This window comes from Macrosteles quadrilineatus, unplaced genomic scaffold, assembly GCF_028750875.1.
Source record: "Macrosteles quadrilineatus isolate MER2022 unplaced genomic scaffold, UCM_ALF_1.0 Scaffold_1__1_contigs__length_201487025, whole genome shotgun sequence".
NCBI classification, from domain to species: Eukaryota; Metazoa; Arthropoda; class Insecta; order Hemiptera; family Cicadellidae; genus Macrosteles; species Macrosteles quadrilineatus.
The window spans coordinates 61,717,174-61,736,002 of NW_026542594.1; the positions used below are offsets into that span (position 1 = coordinate 61,717,174).

The 18,829-nt window shown below is 37.0% G+C and overlaps 1 protein-coding gene across 1 annotated transcript in view; it reads left to right on the forward strand.

Annotated features, from left to right (window-relative positions):
* Positions 1-16,982, forward strand: part of LOC128983295 (phosphoacetylglucosamine mutase) — a 34,973-nt gene extending 17,991 nt beyond the window's left edge. The window contains exons 5-10 of the mRNA XM_054402541.1: positions 1,552-1,720; positions 8,719-8,831; positions 9,479-9,636; positions 11,389-11,581; positions 14,194-14,309; positions 15,327-16,982. Coding sequence (XP_054258516.1) covers positions 1,552-1,720; positions 8,719-8,831; positions 9,479-9,636; positions 11,389-11,581; positions 14,194-14,309; positions 15,327-15,444 — 867 coding nt within the window. The 3' untranslated portion in view covers positions 15,445-16,982. The remainder of the gene's footprint in view (positions 1-1,551; positions 1,721-8,718; positions 8,832-9,478; positions 9,637-11,388; positions 11,582-14,193; positions 14,310-15,326) is intronic.
* Positions 16,983-18,829: the final 1,847 nt, after the last annotated feature.

Below are 18,829 nucleotides of genomic sequence, written 5' to 3' on the forward strand. Positions count from 1 at the left end.
TAACACTGAAGTTTAAAATTTAATTGTACTCAAACCACTGAGCCAATCTTTCTGAAATTTTTATGGCTTATTGGTAGGTTTATTGTTAACATTTCGATGCATTTTAAAATTTTTACTCACAATAATTTTTATGCTGCTGTTAATTTTTAAAACGTATGCTAACATCGTTAATAAGACGCTAAAAATTTCGTTCAAAATACCATCGTGTTTGTCGTGACACAAGAAATAACACCAATATGACAGATTTATAATGCGAACAAAGGTGTTTTTTAAACAGATTTATATTTGTAAACAAAAATTTCCCGCGCGACTGGCAGCGGGCCACCTGGTGTTGTAGGCCTACGATTTCCCAGCCGGGCGGGAGCGCGTGCGAATCTGCGACGTTGCCGATGTGAACCTGGCGACCACACTGACATTCGCCAGTCACGGGAGAAAATGTTGTTTACAAAAAATATAAATCTGTTTAAAAAACACCTTTGTTCGCATTGTAAATCTGTCATATTGGTGTTATTTCTTGTGTCACGACAAACACGATGGTATTTTGAACGAAATTGTTAGCGTCTTATTAACAATGTTAGCATACGTTTTAAAAATTAACAGCAGCATAAAAACTATTGTGAGTAAAAATTTTAAAATGCATAGAAATGTTAACAATAAACCTACCAATAAGCCATAAAATTTCAGAAAGATTGGCTCAGTGGTTTGTTTACAATTAAATTTTAAACTTCAGTGTTATAGTGCAGAGATTCTTAAAAACCGGTACCTACTTTTTAGGATCTGGCAAACGGAAATTTTTTTAATTGTTACCACGTAAAATGTTTTTAAACCAGCTTAGATTTAATTTTTGTTTCAATAAAATCGGATAATTCATCTCAGAGACATTTAGGCTCAATCTCGAGTGCACATATTTATTTCCCCGACAGTAGTCTACTGTACTAGCTTTGATCAATTAATGTTTAAGGTAATAGAGTTTATAACCTCTGATAATTCTGAACAAATTATTAGCCAAATATAGTATTATGAGTGGATGGCAAGATGGCACCCATAATGACCCACCGCGCTACCCCTTACCCGCCCGACCATCAGTGCGTCACTAATTAATTATGTGTCACGAAGTGTTCACCGTTTCATCGGTCGGGGCTTACGTAGTCCCTTGGGCAATTTGGCTTGCTTTTTTTAATTTACTGATAAGTGTAACTTGTGTTGTGCCGTTGTTATAAGTATAATAGACGCCGGGAATTCCGTACTTTGTAGCCGGGAAAACCGGGAAAAATGTGTGAATTTCGTTTATAGATCCTGCTGACAACCCTGAATTTTTCCAGAATATTTTTAGAACACACTTTGTAAACTGTGCAAAGTTTAAAACAGTTCGGTGCATGAATGGACACGTAATATAAAATCAAACGTTTAAACCCCTTCGTGGGACACCCGGTATAATACATGAAGGCGATTTCTATGAAACATTACTCCTCCGTTAATAATGGACGGATTAGTGGACACAACTATATATGCACAGTTCATGTATTAATTAAGTTGTAATTTGATTGAAAGTGTGGAGCAGACCATGTGAAGACATCACAGACACCCCCTACTGGAGTACCTCTGAGATCGTTTGCTAGATGTGCCTCAGTAGATGGAGATGCTGACAGGCTAGTCTACTACTTCATAGACGACAACAGTGCCTTCCACCTGCTTGATGGAGACAGGATCGCCATCCTCAGTATGTAGGCTTACTAGGGGTGTGCGATGCATCGAAAATGCATCGAAATTTCGATTCGATTCGATTCGATGCATCGAATCGCGATTCGATTCAGTGGTGGTCAAAAAACGAATCGATTCACGAGGGAGTCAGTATCCATATACGAAAAACGCCTGCAGAAAGTCAATGCAATACCCGCAATACAGGAGCGCGTTGCTGTTGCGTTTCCTTTACGAAGGCGTTCTTATTTAATACATTCTTTGCATTAAATATAGCTTTAATTGTTTTATATTTTTTTGTTTTGACATTGCAAATGATTAGAGGTTTTGTTTTTTGTCTTGATGTAAGCAGTGTGTGAAATATTTTACTACTGTAAACCTAGCCAAAACAAGGTAGGTTACTCCAAAATCATTTTAAAAATAAGTCTGAAAAATTGTTACTTAATACTTAACTAGTAAGATCAATGTTATAGACTGATACATTTGGTATTTTTGTTAGGTGTCTGTCGGTCCCCGTCCCCGAATTTTTGTTGGGGCAAAAGAAAAAAAAGAATAATTTATTTCCAAAGAAACACTCTTATATTATTATATCTATTACAGAGGAATTAAAATGTTCAAATGAGAATTAAAAATTAAGTTGGCTCACGACCTTTAAGAATAAAGACACAACAGAGCAATTGCCGCACTGCCACTAGCCAGAGCCAGGTCTAGTCGTCTACTGATAAGAGTAACAAGACAAAAGCCGTGACGCAACACTAACAGTGCAAAGAAAACAGAGTCAAAAGAATAGAAAGACTATTTATCCAGACATATTAGTATAATCATTTATTGTTCATTCAATACCTAATTAAAAATATATTTAGTATTTTACATAATAAATTATAAACAAAAGAAATATCTGATATAGTGAACAGATCTGTATCTTGGTTAAATAGTGTTAAAAAAAATATATTTCTAAGATCCAATACAATATTTACAACTCACAAATTACATTGAATTAATTTCTTTGAAAATAATCTCTAACAGTTTTGTGTTTTTGAATAAAGAAATATATTTCTTTGTCTCTACTTCCTTGTTTCATCACTTGCATTTTGTCAGCAATTGAAGCAACTGGGTAGCAACCGGGTGGTGTAAGAGGGGAGGGGGAGGGTCTATGACCTTGAATTCACACATCGTTGCCCGGGCCTGGCTGGTGAGACTGATTCATTGTTTTTGTTGACATACTACTACCCTTCCTTAAGAGAAAAAGGCCCTGCTGTTCCAAAAACATTGAGGGTAGTTTAAAAACATTGACCTGTGTTGCCAAGGGCACTAGAAGATAGCATTTAACTTTCTTGTCTCTTGATTTAATATTATTTTAATCTTCTATATATTATTTAAGAGTTACTTTTCGGGTACCTAATTAGTTGTGATATTGTTTAGCTTCATTTTATGGATTTTTAATTCTTTTCATTCATTAGCTATCAAAATCAGTTGTTTTAGGATTTTAATCTCTTGCAGTACCGGTAGGTCTATACTACTGTATGACATTATATGCATTTTTTAGTCCTTATTAATTATACCATAAACAATGTTTGTATGTTATTTACTGTTTTTGAGTTTTATAGGAAATTAGTTTACACAATATCTTTTCTTCAATGAGTTCTCTACTTGACATGTTGCTTCTAGCCTATTACTATTTTAGGCCCTATAAAAATAATGCCTATGTAAAGCTGTAGGCCTACTGATGCCAATAATAATTCTTTATTTATGATGATGTAACAAATAATGTAAGTGTGAGGTTATTATACTAAGGAGGTTAGGAGGCAGGGAATGAATGATACATGTTGCATGGTGGAAACATATTATTTTTATTTTCTTCTTGCTTGCAGTCCTGAAGCCGGTCCACAGGCCCTAAACTTGTGATATGTAAATTTATTTCTTAATGGTCTTTTTATATTAAGTTCCATTCAAATTTGTTGTAATTTAGCTACCGGTACCTATTTAGTTATTTAAACAGTTATTAAAATGAGAATGAGTGTCTTGATAAAAAAAATATTTTCTTCTTTCTTGCAGTTGAGCCAATTCCAAGTAAAAATTATGAAATAGGCAAGTAAAGCAGCTCACTGGTATTTCCAGCAGTTATTCTAATACATATGATTGAAAATAAATATTTTTTCACCTAAAATTCATATGTAAGTATGAATAGGCCTAATACCACATCAACAAAAATTTGTATTACACAAATGAGATAAATTTTAATTATTGTTAATCCACTCAATTGACAATTATGAATAGAAAAATACCGTATTGCTTCGAATCGAGTTGCATCGAATCGAATCGAAAATCTTTTGAATCGAATCGTTGCTTCGAATCGAAAATTTTTTGCTGCTTCGCACACCCCTAAGGCTTACCAACCTCACTATTACATACACAGTTTACATTATTTAACATAGGCCTGTGATACATTATACATTTTCCAGTGAAGCTCGCATAAAATATTTTGCTGTAATTTAATTTAAATGTTCTACTTTCTATTTGAAATAGGTTTGTTTATACATATTTCTATATACATTAAGTATGTTGTTTCACAGCCAGACAATTGGATTGAAGACTTTGTTATTGATAAAATAGTAGTTAGTAAAAAATGTCGGTATGACTCCGCGGTCACGGGGTTGTCGTCGGTATGACTCCACGGTCACTGCGCGATCGTCGTCATGACTCGCGGTCACGACGCGATCGTCGGTATGACTCGCGGTCACGGCGCAATCGTCGGTATGACTCGCGGTCACGGCGCGATCGTCGGTATGACTCCGCGGTCACGGGGTTATCGTCGGTATGACTCGCGGTCACGGCATGATCGTCGATATGACTCGCAGTCACGGCATGATCGTCGGTATGACTCGCGATCACGGCTCGATCGTCAGCATGACTCCGCCATCACGGCATGATCGTCAGTATGACTCCGCGGTCACGGCGCGATCGTCGGTATGACTCCGCGGTCACGGGGTTATCGTCGGTATGACTCCACGGTCACTGCGCGATCGTCGTCATGACTCGCGGTCACGTCATGACTCGCGGTCACGGCGTGATCGTCATCATGACTCGCGGTCACGGGGTTATCGTCGGTATGACTCCACGGTCACGGCGCGATCGTCGCCATGACTCGCGGTCACGGCGCAATCGTCGGTATGACTCGCGGTCACGGCGCGATCGTCGGTATGACTTGCGGTCACGGCGCGATCGTTGGTATGACTCCGCGGTCACGGGGCTATCGTCGGTATGACTCGCGAACACGGCTCGATCGTCGGTATGACTCGCGGTCACAGCGCGATCGTCGGTAGGACTCCGCGGTCACGGCGCGATCGTCGGTAGGACTCCGCGGTCACGGCGCGATCGTCGGTAGGACTCCGCGGTCACGGCGCGATCGTCGGTAGGACTCCGCGGTCACGGCGCAATCGTCGGTAGGACTCCGCGGTCACGGCGCGATCGTCGGTATGACTCGCGGTCACGGCGCGGTCGTCGGTAGGACTCCGCGGTCACGGCGTAATCGTCGAAATGACTTCGTCTCCTGCGTTCGCGGACCTATCGCTCGCAATAACGGCGTTATCGGCACTCGCGAAGCGGAAAAATCGCCGACGATCTGACCAAATCCCGTCCCGAAAAATTCCCGAGTCAAATGTAATCCCGTCCCGATAATCGGGAATATTTTTTTCCCGAAAAATTCCCGAAATTTCGGGACCCGTCCATCCCTAGTTTACTTCTTTCAGAAGTTTCTTCATGTTTACTGATAAGCACTAAATCGAAAATGCATTAATGCATTAATAAAGTCTACATTAATAATTTATCAAGTCAGCAACTATTAATTAATTATAATTTTACCTCTATAACAGTGGCGTACCGATGGGGGGCGGTAACGCCGTGCATTACACCATGGTGTATGTATACAGGTTAACGGGCCTTCAGAACAAAAAACCCGAGCAAGCCTACCCTTCGTGTGTACATGAGAATGAGGAAAGGCCTACGCCATGCCGGACGCCCTCTGTACCTATCTATGAAATATTAATACAAATGCATAAAAAAAGAATAAGAAATGTATTGCCATTGACCAAGTTGTTACATAGGAATAGACATGTTCAAATTACATTAAATAAAAATATTAATAACAGTTACATATCTATATATATAAAAGGCAAAGCCTTCACTGACTCACTCACTCACTCACTCACTCACTCACTCACTCACTCATCACTAATTCTCCCACTTCCCATTTACCTAGGAGGCTGAAATTTGGTACACTGATTCTTTAGGCATTAAATAGGAAAACTAAGTCGTTTTTATTCTGATCGGACTCTCTGGCTCCGCCCCAGTGGCTCTGGAGTTTCCCATGTTAACCTATGATTTTTCATATTTAAAAGGAATTAATGAATCTTAACAGCTGTTTCAATTAAACAAGTTGGTTCTATTCTATGATGTTCAATAGCATTAAAGTTACAAGTATTACCATCAGGGTGCAGCACTATTATTTTTTAAATTTATGACAACAGCTAATTTGCAACCAAAAGGTGAGTGAGCGTAGCGAACGAACTTCAACCTGGAGGTGAGTTAGCGTAGCGAACGAGCTAACCTGAAGGCAAGTGAGCGCAGCGAACGAGCTCCAACCTAAAGGTGAGTGAGCGTAGCGAACGAACTTCAACGAGGACGTGATTGAGCCATGCGAATACTTATGAAGTTAAACGGGGCAAAGCCCGCAGGTACAGCTAGTCTATATAATACATACCTACCTGATTTGTTAGTTTCGTTTTAATTTCATGTAGGCCTACTTGTTTATTTATTTTTCCCCGTTTTACATTATGGCTATGTATTAAATTAAACTTAACTCCAATGAGCGAATATAGTGTGATAGTATTGTTTATGTTCTTAATTCTTTTTATTCTAAATGGTTTAGACTTGAAATTATACCTGTTAGCTTCTGCTTTAAGTCTTAAAGTGTCGACATTTTAGATGAGTAATGCCAAATCCCGAACATATAAACTAACCAATCCTCAATTAACACATCTTAAATCCTGTTCACGTCTTAAATTTTAATTGAAGATTCCACAGCATTTTAGAGTTTTAAGATTTGAAATAGCTCTTCTAAAATGTTAACATAAAAAAATTGGACGTCCTCGGGGAGTAGCCGGAGGGGACTTTTAAGACGTGAATAAGCCTACATGTTACTGTAATTGGGTTAGCTATTATAGATAAAATATTGTATAATACAAAATATTATATAATATTAGATAATATAAAGATATACAGGGGGGCTGAAAAGTAACTTGCACCCCCACTTAACTTTTCAACCATTTGAGATATTTGAAAGCGGTTTACGGCAGCCTTCTTAGATATGAGGGGCTACAATAATTATGGTCAATTTTGAAAATTTTGCCCTTAGGCAGCGGGGGTAGGGGGTAGCTCAAAATTTTCAAATGACAAGTATAGTCGAGTTTGGTATCATTTTACAGGTCTTGACGAAACATAACAAATAACATAAAGAAAACCAAAATCAGCTCACTAATAACAAAATGGCGCCCTAAAACGATATAAATCCAAATAACCATGAGGGTGGCAAAAAAATTAACTTGCACCCTCTTTAACTTTTTAACTATTTGAGATATTTGAAATCGGTTTGCGGAAACTTGTTTGGAAATGAAGGGCTACAATAATTATGGTCAGTTTTGAAAATTTTTCCCTTAAGGGTAGCGGGGGTAAGGGGTAGCTCAAAATTTTCAAATAGCAAGTATAGTCGAGTTTGGTATCATTCTACAGGTCTTGACGAAACATAACAAATAACATAAAGAAAAATGAAATCGGACGATTAATAACAAAATGGCAGCTAAAAATGTTTGAGACAATGGTTATTTTAAGTAATTTTTAACTGCCATTTTTTAAATAATGGTTCGATTTCTATTTTCTTTATGTTAATTGTTATGTTTTGTCAAGACCTACAAAATGATACCAAACTCGACTATACTTGCTATTTGAAAATTTTGAGCCAACCCCTACCCCTGCTACCCAAAGAGCAACATTTTCAAAACTGACCATAATTATTGTAGCTCTTTATATCCAAAAAAGTTGCCGCAAACCGATTTCAAATATCTCAAATATTAACAAAGTTAAAGTTTAAAGAGGGTGCAAGTTAATTTTTTTGCTACCCTCATGGTTATTTGGATTTAAAACGTTTTAGGGCGCCATTTTGTTATTAGTGAGCCGATTTTGGTTTTCTTTATGTCAATGTTTATGTTTCGTCAAGACCTGTAAAATGATACCAAACTCGATTATACCTGCTATTTGAAAATTTTGAGCTACCCCCTACCCCCGGTACCCCTAAGGGCAAAATTTTCAAAATTGACCATAATTATTGTAGCCCCTTATATCTAAGAAGGTTGCCACAAACCGATTTCAAATATCTCAAATAATTGAAAAGTTAAGTGGGGGTGCAAGTTACTTTTCAGCTACCCTGTATATTAGATATATAATAGACCCTCAGTTTTTGGCACACCCTGTATTGGGAAAAAGTTAAAAATATTTTTACGTTATTCCTTGGGGTCTATTTAGAAGGAAATAATTTTATTTCATTCTTGTACGTTAAGCCGTTTTTCTGTAATCAATTTGAGACACCTCTCGTGGGACACCCTGTGTATTTTTACAACTAACAGTTCTTAAAATTAGTTTTTTTTCCAATTATAACATTTTTTTTAACAAGAGAAAATTTTGTCTAAACTCAAAAAAATAAAGTCTATTTTTAATGTATTTGTACTTTTTTCAAAACCTGGAGTTAACCTCCTTGAGCGCCCGATGGTGTTTTAAATTGTGAGCGCTTGATACAGTAAAGAAAGTAGTATTTGTTGATTAAAAAATCTAAATTCAAAGCTGAATGTTGGTTTTGTAATCTATTGAAGATAAGGTTAGTAAAAGAAGTTTAATTCATTAGAAAACAAGGCAACAGATTAATAATCACAGAGATTTTAAACAACCTTTAAGATCTGCCTTTGTCATTAGTTGCAGGCTACCTTAAGGAGCTGACAGAAGAGGCAGGACTCAACTTACAGATAGGTCTGGTGCAGACAGCTTACGCCAATGGCAGCTCTACTGAGTACATCACTGATAAGCTGGTGAGATTTTTTTTAAGCTCTGTTTATTATAACTGTATTTTCAGTACGTAACATCACAAAATTCACCAGTAAAAATTTTTATTGCAAATTTGAATTTAGGTTCTAAGTACTTGATTTATATTTATTAGAGTGCTGCTACCCCATTAGAGGCTGGGAAACAATTGAGGAATATTTATTGAACAAAAAATTTTTTATTGGAACAACTTAAAGCAGTCATGCAGTATAGTGTTTTTCTAAAAATTCCAAAATAACAAGAGAGCTCTTTAAAATGGCTGGGCCCCAATGCCTTTCCTTTGCATTTCACCTCGAAGAAAATAAAAAGAATTTAAAAACTGTGGGTAGACTTATCAGTAATTATCGTTTCATAATCAGAAAAATGATGAAATTAAAGCTCCTATCAATCATTGCTTGCCAATTAAACATCTTGGGAGACAATCCTAGAGACAACTTTCAGCCGTATGACAACATTGTCCTGTAAAATAGATTCTTTTTGTTACCCATTTTTTAACTTTTAGTCCACTTGAGTAAGAGATCAAACATTCATTGTTCCACCAAGAGAGATTATCCCTAGCCCTAGCAGTTAACTTTTATTTTACTTTTAGTGTAACTGTAACAAGTGTAACTACCATCTTCAATGTTGGTTGCAGAAACTGCAAGTGGCCTGTGTACCAACAGGAGTAAAACATCTTCATCACAAGGCACTGGAATTTGATATAGGGGTGTACTTTGAAGCCAATGGTCATGGCACTGTAGTTTACAGTGAAAATGCAAAGCAGAAAATAAAAAAAGCCACCAAAGATACCGGGTGAGTACAAATAATTGCTATCAAAGTCAAGCTTTTTCATTTTAGATGCCTAGAGTTAATTAAGCCATCTAGGACTGTAATAAAACACCGTAAAAACTGTAAGTAAACACAAATTGGTCACTGTGCAGTTTTGCCTGCAACCACGGTAGTTACAGGACTGGTTAAATGTAAAAACCACATGATTATTAATAAAAATGGGTCAGTATTAAAAGTAGGTTTTACCGGTTTTCAGCAAAAAAAAATTTAAAAAAAATACATAAAACCCAGAATTGTGTTAAAATATCACTTTTAGTTTATTGGCTACAATCCTTTTGCTGCAATTGTAAAGGACACTGATGGTTCTTTGCGATCGGGGGAAACGATTATAATCTCTTTGCAGTTGCGTGTGATGATATGTTTGTGATCACCGGAGACAGAAAACAAAACTAAAAATAACCAACAGCCCATAGAATAACAAACAACCTGAAAATGAACGGATAAAATCATAATTGACACATTCACTAGTTATTAAAAATACATTAACTAGCCAAAACATTATGGAGTTAAGAAACACCTTTGTTCAGTTATCACTGAATTTTAAAAGCAATCTTCTATAGGCCTATTAATGGCCATCAAACATGCCTGCACTTTACCTTTGTCTAAGACTGAGTGATACAGCGGTGGCTGCTGCTGAGAACCTGGCCTACATTGTGGTACTTATCAGTCCTACTGTTAGTGGAGACTGTTCTTCATTCTCAAGGCTGGGACAAACATGACTGGCTACACATTTACACTGACCCTCCTTTGTCTCAGACTGAGTGACACAGCGGTGGTTGCTGCTGAGAACCTGGCCTACATTGTGGTACTTATCAGGTACTTATCAGTCCTACTGTTAGTGGAGACTGTTCTTCATTCTCGAGGCTGGGACATACATGACTGGCTCCACATTTACACTGACCCTCCTTTGTCTCAGACTGAGTGACCCAGCGGTGGCTGCTGCTGAGAGACTGGCCTACATTGTGGTACTTATCATGTTCTTATCAGTCCTACTGTGGGTGGAGACTGTTCTTTATTCTCGAGGCTGGGACATACATGACTGGCTACACATTTACACTGACCCTCCTTTGTCTCAGACTGAGTGACCCAGCGGTGGCTGCTGCTGAGAGACTGGCCTACAATGTGGTACTTATCAGGTTCTTATCAGTCCTACTGTTGGTGGAGACTGTTCTTTATTCTCGAGGTTGGGACATACATGACTGGCTACACATTTACACTGACCCTCCTTTGTCTCAGACTGAGTGACCCAGCGGTGGCTGCTGCTGAGAGACTGGCCTACAATGTGGTACTTATCAGGTTCTTATCAGTCCTACTGTTGGTGGAGACTGTTCTTTATTCTCGAGGTTGGGACATACATGACTGGCTACACATTTACACTGACCCTCCTTTGTCTTAGACTGAGTGACCCAGCGGTGGCTGCTGCTGAGAGACTGGCCTACATTGTGGTACTTATCATGTTCTTATCAGTCCTACTGTGGGTGGAGACTGTTCTTTATTCTCGAGGCTGGGACATACATGACTGGCTACACATTTACACTGACCCTCCTTTGTCTCAGACTGAGTGACCCAGCGGTGGCTGCTGCTGAGAGACTGGCCTACAATGTGGTACTTATCAGGTTCTTATCAGTCCTACTGTTGGTGGAGACTGTTCTTTATTCTCGAGGCTGGGACATACATGACTGGCTACACATTTACACTGACCCTCCTTTGTCTCAGACTGAGTGACACAGCGGTGGCTGCTGCTGAGAAACTAGCCTACATTGTAGACATGACCAATGAGACAGTGGGTGATGCCTTATCAGACCTACTGTTGGTGGAGACTGTTCTTCATTCTCGAGGCTGGGACATACAAGACTGGCTACACATGTACACTGACCTGCCTTACAGACTGGTCAAAGTCAAAGTCAAGGTTAGTTTTTACATTTACCTTCTTAGTTCTTACCTGTTGTATTTTGGGGGTTTTCATATACAACAGTTTGTTTTGTTTATTTAGTAAAAGTGTCTTCATGTTTACTGATTAGCACCAAAAAATGCATTAGTTAGGTCTAAAAATTTGACATTGCTATATTTGATTTATAACTTGAAATATAGTTTACTATTACTGCTTAACATAATTTTTTATTTAGCAATGCAGCACATTATAATATTCTGAAAAAAATATAAACCTCAAAGTAGTTGTATTCGTGGATAAAAATCCAACTACAGTTCTAGTCATCATTTCCAATCTGCCTCTTTGGTCGTCTTGAGTGTTATGGCGTTTCTATAAACAACCTTAAATAGCAATAGGAATTTGCAAAAAAAAGAAAATTATAACTGATTTATGAGTTGGTGATTTTGCCTTGTTAACTTTGGATTGAAAACTTCTATCTGTTCTACCAAAATTTAATAGCACCTACTGTGTACTTGATGATTCTTTTTGGGGATATCCTTCAATTTGGCTTTATTCCTGTAAGTTTGGCTGGCAACTTACATCTTTAATTCTAATTTAACTCCTGTTGATTTTAAATTTGTATTCAACTCAATTTTCAATCCTGCCATTTCTTAATATTTATTCTTGTTCCCAATACAGTCACAAACAGCAACGTTTGCTCCTTATCAGTCAAAAATAAATACTGTTTTACTTCCTTCTCTTGAAATTTTATAAATCCAGCAACTTTTTTTGATAACTATACTTGATAATAAGTTAAGTTTAAGGTTTTTGTAATGTAAGTCTTAATGTGTGATATGTTGGCCTTTAATGATTGGTGAAGAATTCAGTAGCACCATGGACTACAAATCTATAGCAGCTATGTTGTGAATTCAAGTCAATGGCATAGATCAAACATACTCCCTTTGTAGATTTCTCATCCTTATGGAACAGCTGAAGCCAATTTCATTGTTAGTTCCGTCCGGTTCACTGTATATGTCGTGGTTTGTTTACAATTTGTTTCTTGTTGTTTCAGTAATTTAAATCTCGTTTATCCAAATAAAACGATCAAATCATAAACAATAACTTGTGTCCTAAATATATAACCAAATAGTAATGCATAAATTAACTGTCAATAATAAAACAAAAAAATTTTGTCGACACTAGCGATCAGTGTCACCGGACATGGACTAGACACGAAAAACGAGCTTCATAATTTACAATGGGATGAGAAGTTTACTTTTGTTGGTTAGTCTATGTCACCCCCCACTGGCTTGCCCTTTGTTTTGCTGGATATGTTCCACTCACACACCTGAGGCCAATGTGGACGGACATTAAATGCAAGGTTACAACAGGCCCAAAAGAATCAGAGAGTTACAATACCTGAGATGGATTAGAGCTGAGCTGTGCTTAATTTTCATACTTTTATCTCAGTGGTAGTTTCTGTAGCCTACAGTGGCGGCAATAAGAGCCCGCGGGCCCCCCCGCAAGTTCGTTTGCAGGGCCCCCTCTACCAATAATCTTTAAAAACATTATCACATGTATTACCGCCTAAATTTTCACTTAAGCTTGGCACGTCATCTCCCGAGGCATCGAGGAGTCATCGTCGTCTTCCATTATCGCGACAAAATCGTGAATACTTCCCGTAGTCATGGGAGAAAGATTAGCCTATCATAGTCTACCGTGATTGCAACCAAACCTATGAAATTGTCAGATAACAACATCAACGTCTCCCACATTCACGGCCCAATCCCTAATATCTCCTGCGACCTGTGGTGACAGGTAAATATTTTTTTCCGCAATAGCGTCAAAATCCAAGATATATTCCTCAAAGAAGAATACACGTCATTGTCGTCTAGCGCAATCACGGCAAAATATTGAACATCTCCTGCGGCCGCGGAGACATCGTCATCGTAACCCACGGGGAAATTTTCTGGTCGATATCCGCGATCGCGGCAAAAGCGTAGACCTAATCTTTCAATTTTGTGAGCGTGATCATCGTGGACATAAAAGCTTTTACTTTTAATTGGGCATTATTGTATTGAGTACTGAGGAAAACGGCTAGAGCTTGATTTTCTGACTATGTGCTTGATCTCTCAAGCTTGTAGGCCAGGCTCTTCTCGGCTTGAAAATCAACATTATATAAAAATCAACAGTTTTCAAAGCAACCCTATTTTGAACCGATCTGATTTGGCCTGGGGCCTATTGGTAACTAACATATTTTACCTGACTCAAAGTAAACAAATTTAAAGTGCAGCCTTACAATAGTAAGAGCCCGCGTCCCAGTAAAATTTCCCGAAAAATCCTGGTCAAGGCTCACGGGCCCCCCTAGCTCGCGGGCCCCTATCGGCGCCACTGGTAGCCTAGCACATTTACTTTTTCTTTTTGATTATCAACTGACCATCAATCATTAACCAGAAATACTTTCTGCGTTGAAAGTGTCCTTATTTACTCTACTGATTAAACTAAAGTTTGATCTTATACTTCTAGAGATTTATAACGCTTTAACATTATTATTGAGAAGGGGGTGACATTTGCGTATTTTAACCGTAATTAAATATTTTATTTGCAATAGCTATTATACACAATGTGTATTACTGTTTACTTTGCCACAGGATCGCACTGTGATCACTACCACTGATGCTGCCAGGAGATGTGTCACACCAGTCGGTCTGCAGGAAGAGATAGACAAGTTCATCTCTGACCACCCCAAGGGTCGCTCATTTGTCAGGTGAATGTACAAGCTGATTGTTTCTGCCCTTCTATAATTTAGTTATGCATTGACAGGGTACCTAAACAACTGTGAAAAATCTTAAAGTCGTAAATAATTGAGAACTTTGTCAGCTGTGAAAACCTAGGTTGAGTTATGAGTTTTTTGGTTAATCCTTAAAAGTTGGGATTTTCCGATTATCAATTCCTAAAAGTTTTTGGTACCGGTGTTATCAAGGAATTGTTAACCCTCAACACCATGTGACTTTGGATTCAAAACCCGTTCTAGAATCTCCCACCATCAACGACAGTCGCGACAACGTGGATAATGACTCTGCATTCTGTAATCACAATTACATTGTAAATTTTGGGGAAACTTTTTGGTTTGGAAATTGAGCCACTTACCCTCGTCATTCGTCCAGTAACTTAACTTGGTCAGGGAATCTGAATCAAAACATGATATGCTCTGTTGACTACACGCAGCAACATCGGGAACATTGCTGCGGTATCCCTACATTGCTCTGTTTGTGATTGGGTCTGCGATTCCGCCTGTACCCTGTCTAAAAAAACAATTGATCCTTATAGCCTAAATGTCACAAAAGATGTGCAAATGTCATTGAGTGGAAGGTTGATTGATCATGTAAAATAAAAGTGCTAAGAAGCTGACCTAAATATTAGTATCAATTTATTAACTACCAAAACTCACCTACAGTTATAAAAGTAGTATGAAATTCATACAAACAAGTAGCTTATGATCCTTGATCCTTGATCAGAAATCAAAATATTCAGAATTCTTTATTGACATGGACTTTAAGAACATTAATAGTGTCGGTTAATACAAATACATACATACAATAAGTACATACATAAAAAACATAAACAAAATACAAGTTTTCCTATGATCCCTTTGAATAGTTTGAATCTCAACTGAATAATATAGTTGACTAATTTGTCATTAAGGAATTTTAAAATTTAAATTTATAAAAAGTGTGAATTGATAATTGTTGAATTTAAATATTTTGAGTGTGTTTTTCTACAGACCCTCAGGGACAGAGGATGTCGTGAGAGTGTACGCTGAGGCAGACACGTCTGAACATGCTGAAGCACTGTCTCAGGCTGTGGCTGAGGCAGTCAAGAGACTAGCAGGTGGACTATAGTCATCTGTACAACACTTCATATCCATGCAACATTGCAGTAGATGTGTGATCACACTGTCTAAGCTAAATTGTTCTGAATTGCAAACAAAATGCCTTTATATAGTACACTTGAATGGCCTTGGCCTCCAATCAATCCATAGATGTAGGAAGAAATCTAATTTTACTTTCACAAAGCAAGTCAGCTGGAAAAGTAGGCCTACATGATCCTTTGGGTTTTCACTTGTTTTGAGATGGTTTTTAGTTAACTTGAAATTTGATAAAACTTTCAGAACAAAATAGTTACACGGCATTGCTAATGAGTTAATTATCATCCAAAAATAGTTTTTCAAAAACCAAAGTGATTATAATTTAAATATCTGATATACTAAAAGATTTAAAGTTGTCTTTGTTGTTTTGAATTGATTTCCATGGAAGTTCATCGAAGCCATCGGCCATCTTGGATTTGCCCGCCATAAGAGCAATGTTTATTTAGTTATTTTTAAACAGCCGCTGAAGAGTTATTTACCATCTCAAAATATTTGTTCAGATACCAAAGTGATTGTAATTTAAATATCCGGTATACTGTGAGATAAAAAAAATTGTCTTTGTATTTATTTATTTTTTTACGAGTTAGAACGTCTAGGCTCCAAGGACTCTTTAAGAGGGTTCTTCTACCTGGTCAATTCAATATGGTGGCTAAACATGCTAATGATTCTAAACATGCCTCTACGGTACAAGCTCTCAACACTCTAAAACTAATTACTTTCCAATGATTGTGTGCTTTTTGTGCTCTTAACATATCAGAGCTTGCTATGGATGGAGATAAAGTAATGTTTAACTATTTTTCAGAAGCTAAAATCACATGTAAAAAAGACTAATTAATGGATTTTCAAAATGATTTTGTAAATACTTAAAGAAACAATTACAAAGTTTAAGTTCATCTAGGATATAGTTTGGATCTTTGTGAGTATTTTACAGTTTATTTCAACTCGATAAACACTTTAACAATGCCACAAGGTTCTTTTTTGTAAGACCATTTTTACATGGTAACCAACCAGCGGGTGAAACCCTCTTAATCACCCTAAAAGATCACATTGTCAAAACTGTGATTGTGAATGTTACATTTCATAGCAAAGACAATTAATTAAGACATCAATAATTCCATAGTAAAGACGAGCCTAGATATTTCTTTAGTGTTTTGTCATTTTTGGTTAAAAGCCTGTAACTCTTGTTAGTTGTTATTTTACATTTTACTTTGGGGGCTTTATGCTTTATGTTGGTTGCATTTATATTCACACTGCCAATTTTTGTTACCAATAATTTTATGTTTTGCATTTGATATTGCATTACTCAACATCTAGACTTTTACAAAATGTTATTACCATAAGAGATATTTAGTTAATGTTGATAATTAATTAGTTCTGTAATAATTATTATCTGTTATTATCTGGTATCTATTATTATCTGTAGTGTTAAATGTTAGGTAATGTTTTATGGATTTATATTCAAAATTTAAAATATAGACTATAGACATTTTATTAGATAACTTTTTACCTACTAAGCATTTCTGTGTTATGGTGATTGTTACTTTGAAAATATTTGTATTACATTTTATAAAATAGTTTTTTAAGCACAACTTCTTTATTGCCTAACAATACTACCTTCTAATGAAGATTTCATTGAACCTACAAATATTATTTAACTTTTTAGCTTCATAAGCTCGTACACAAATGTATGTAAAAAATAGTAAATAGTTATGGTACCTTACCTAAAACAGTTGGAAAATTAATCTGTTGAATTGATTAGATATCAAACTCTCAAATACTTTCAACTAAAATGGCGACCTTATGAAGGTAGGTATTTTAAGCCAAGTATGGATGGAGATGTCGAGTGTAGGATGAGTGGTGAGATCTTGTAGTATTTTATTTTACTGACTAAGGCAGACATGTTCCTTAGACAGCGACTGTTAATTAATAGTCCATATGGCAACTAATAATGGCAACTAAGTGACCTACAGTTTATAGTGCCAACAACATACAAACAACATTTTTGCCTTGTTGAGCGAAGCTCTTATACGTCTTGTAAATTTATGCATGGTGATAAATACCATATTGGTGAGTGTCAAAATCTATGGTGTTAACAAAATTTCTCAGGAATCCCCCCCACAGGGTCTCAAAGTTTCAATGTAACATGAAGTCCTTTTATGCAGCTATCAGTAGCCAAAATGGTAGAATCCGAAACTGTGAGGGTTGATTTCTAGGTTATCACCTAGGTAGGTACTATTTATACGCCCTATTTGGGAAAAAGTTGATGACCAACCCACAAGTTTTAAACTTACAATATAAATGCAGGTCTCCGAAAAGGCCTAAAATGACATCTCTGTGACTTTTACTCCCCTTGATTACAAAACAATGTGTAACCAACCCAATTACCTCAATATTTATCTCTACACAAATGTTGTCTTCACTTAAAAATAATTATGAAGATCTGTCAAGCGGTTTCGTAGTCCATAACACACACACACACACACACACACATATACAGACTGTCCCAAAAGTCCCGGACCGGTTTAATATTTTCTAAATGACAACAGATAAATCAATAAGATTTGGTACATAAACACCACACCTAAAAATCTACTTTTTTATGGAAATATAAATTTTTTGTCACATCAGGGGGACGTCCTACAAGGAGTCAGAAGGAAATCTTAAATAGAAGCATAGGTTGACATGTACATCAAATTAAAGGTCTTTACTAGCAAAATATAATGCTGAAAATTTGAACTCAAACGGACAACCAAGTCAAGAATGACAGTGGTTCAAAGATTCATTTAATTTGCATTTGGGGGCACAGCCCTAGGAATCGGAAATTTTTTTTTAACGTAAGCATAGGTCGATATGCACATCAAGTTAAAGGTCTTCACTAGTAGATTACAATGCCGTAAATTCAAGCTCAAAAGAACGCCTGAGTAAAAAATGGCAGTCGTTCAAAGATTCAAAATGGCAGGTTCAAGAAATCTTTGAACGGCCGCCATTTTGTAACGGATGATCCTTTCGAGGCGCGGTTTCCGGCATTGAACTTTGCTAGCAAAGCCCTTTAAATTGATGTGCATATTGACCTATGCTCCTATTTAAGATTTCCTTCTGACTCCTCGTGGGACGTCCCCATGATATGACAGAAAATTGATAGTTCCTTAAAAAAGTAGATTTTTAAGTGTAGTGTTGATGTGCAAAATCTTATTGATTTATCTGTTGTCGTTTCGAAAATATTAAACCGGTCCGGGACTTTTGGGACAGTCTGTATATGTATATATATATATATATATACATATATATACATACATACATAGTTCCTCTTTTATAGATATAGATTTGCAATATTATGTGAAGGATCAGATTTATAGATG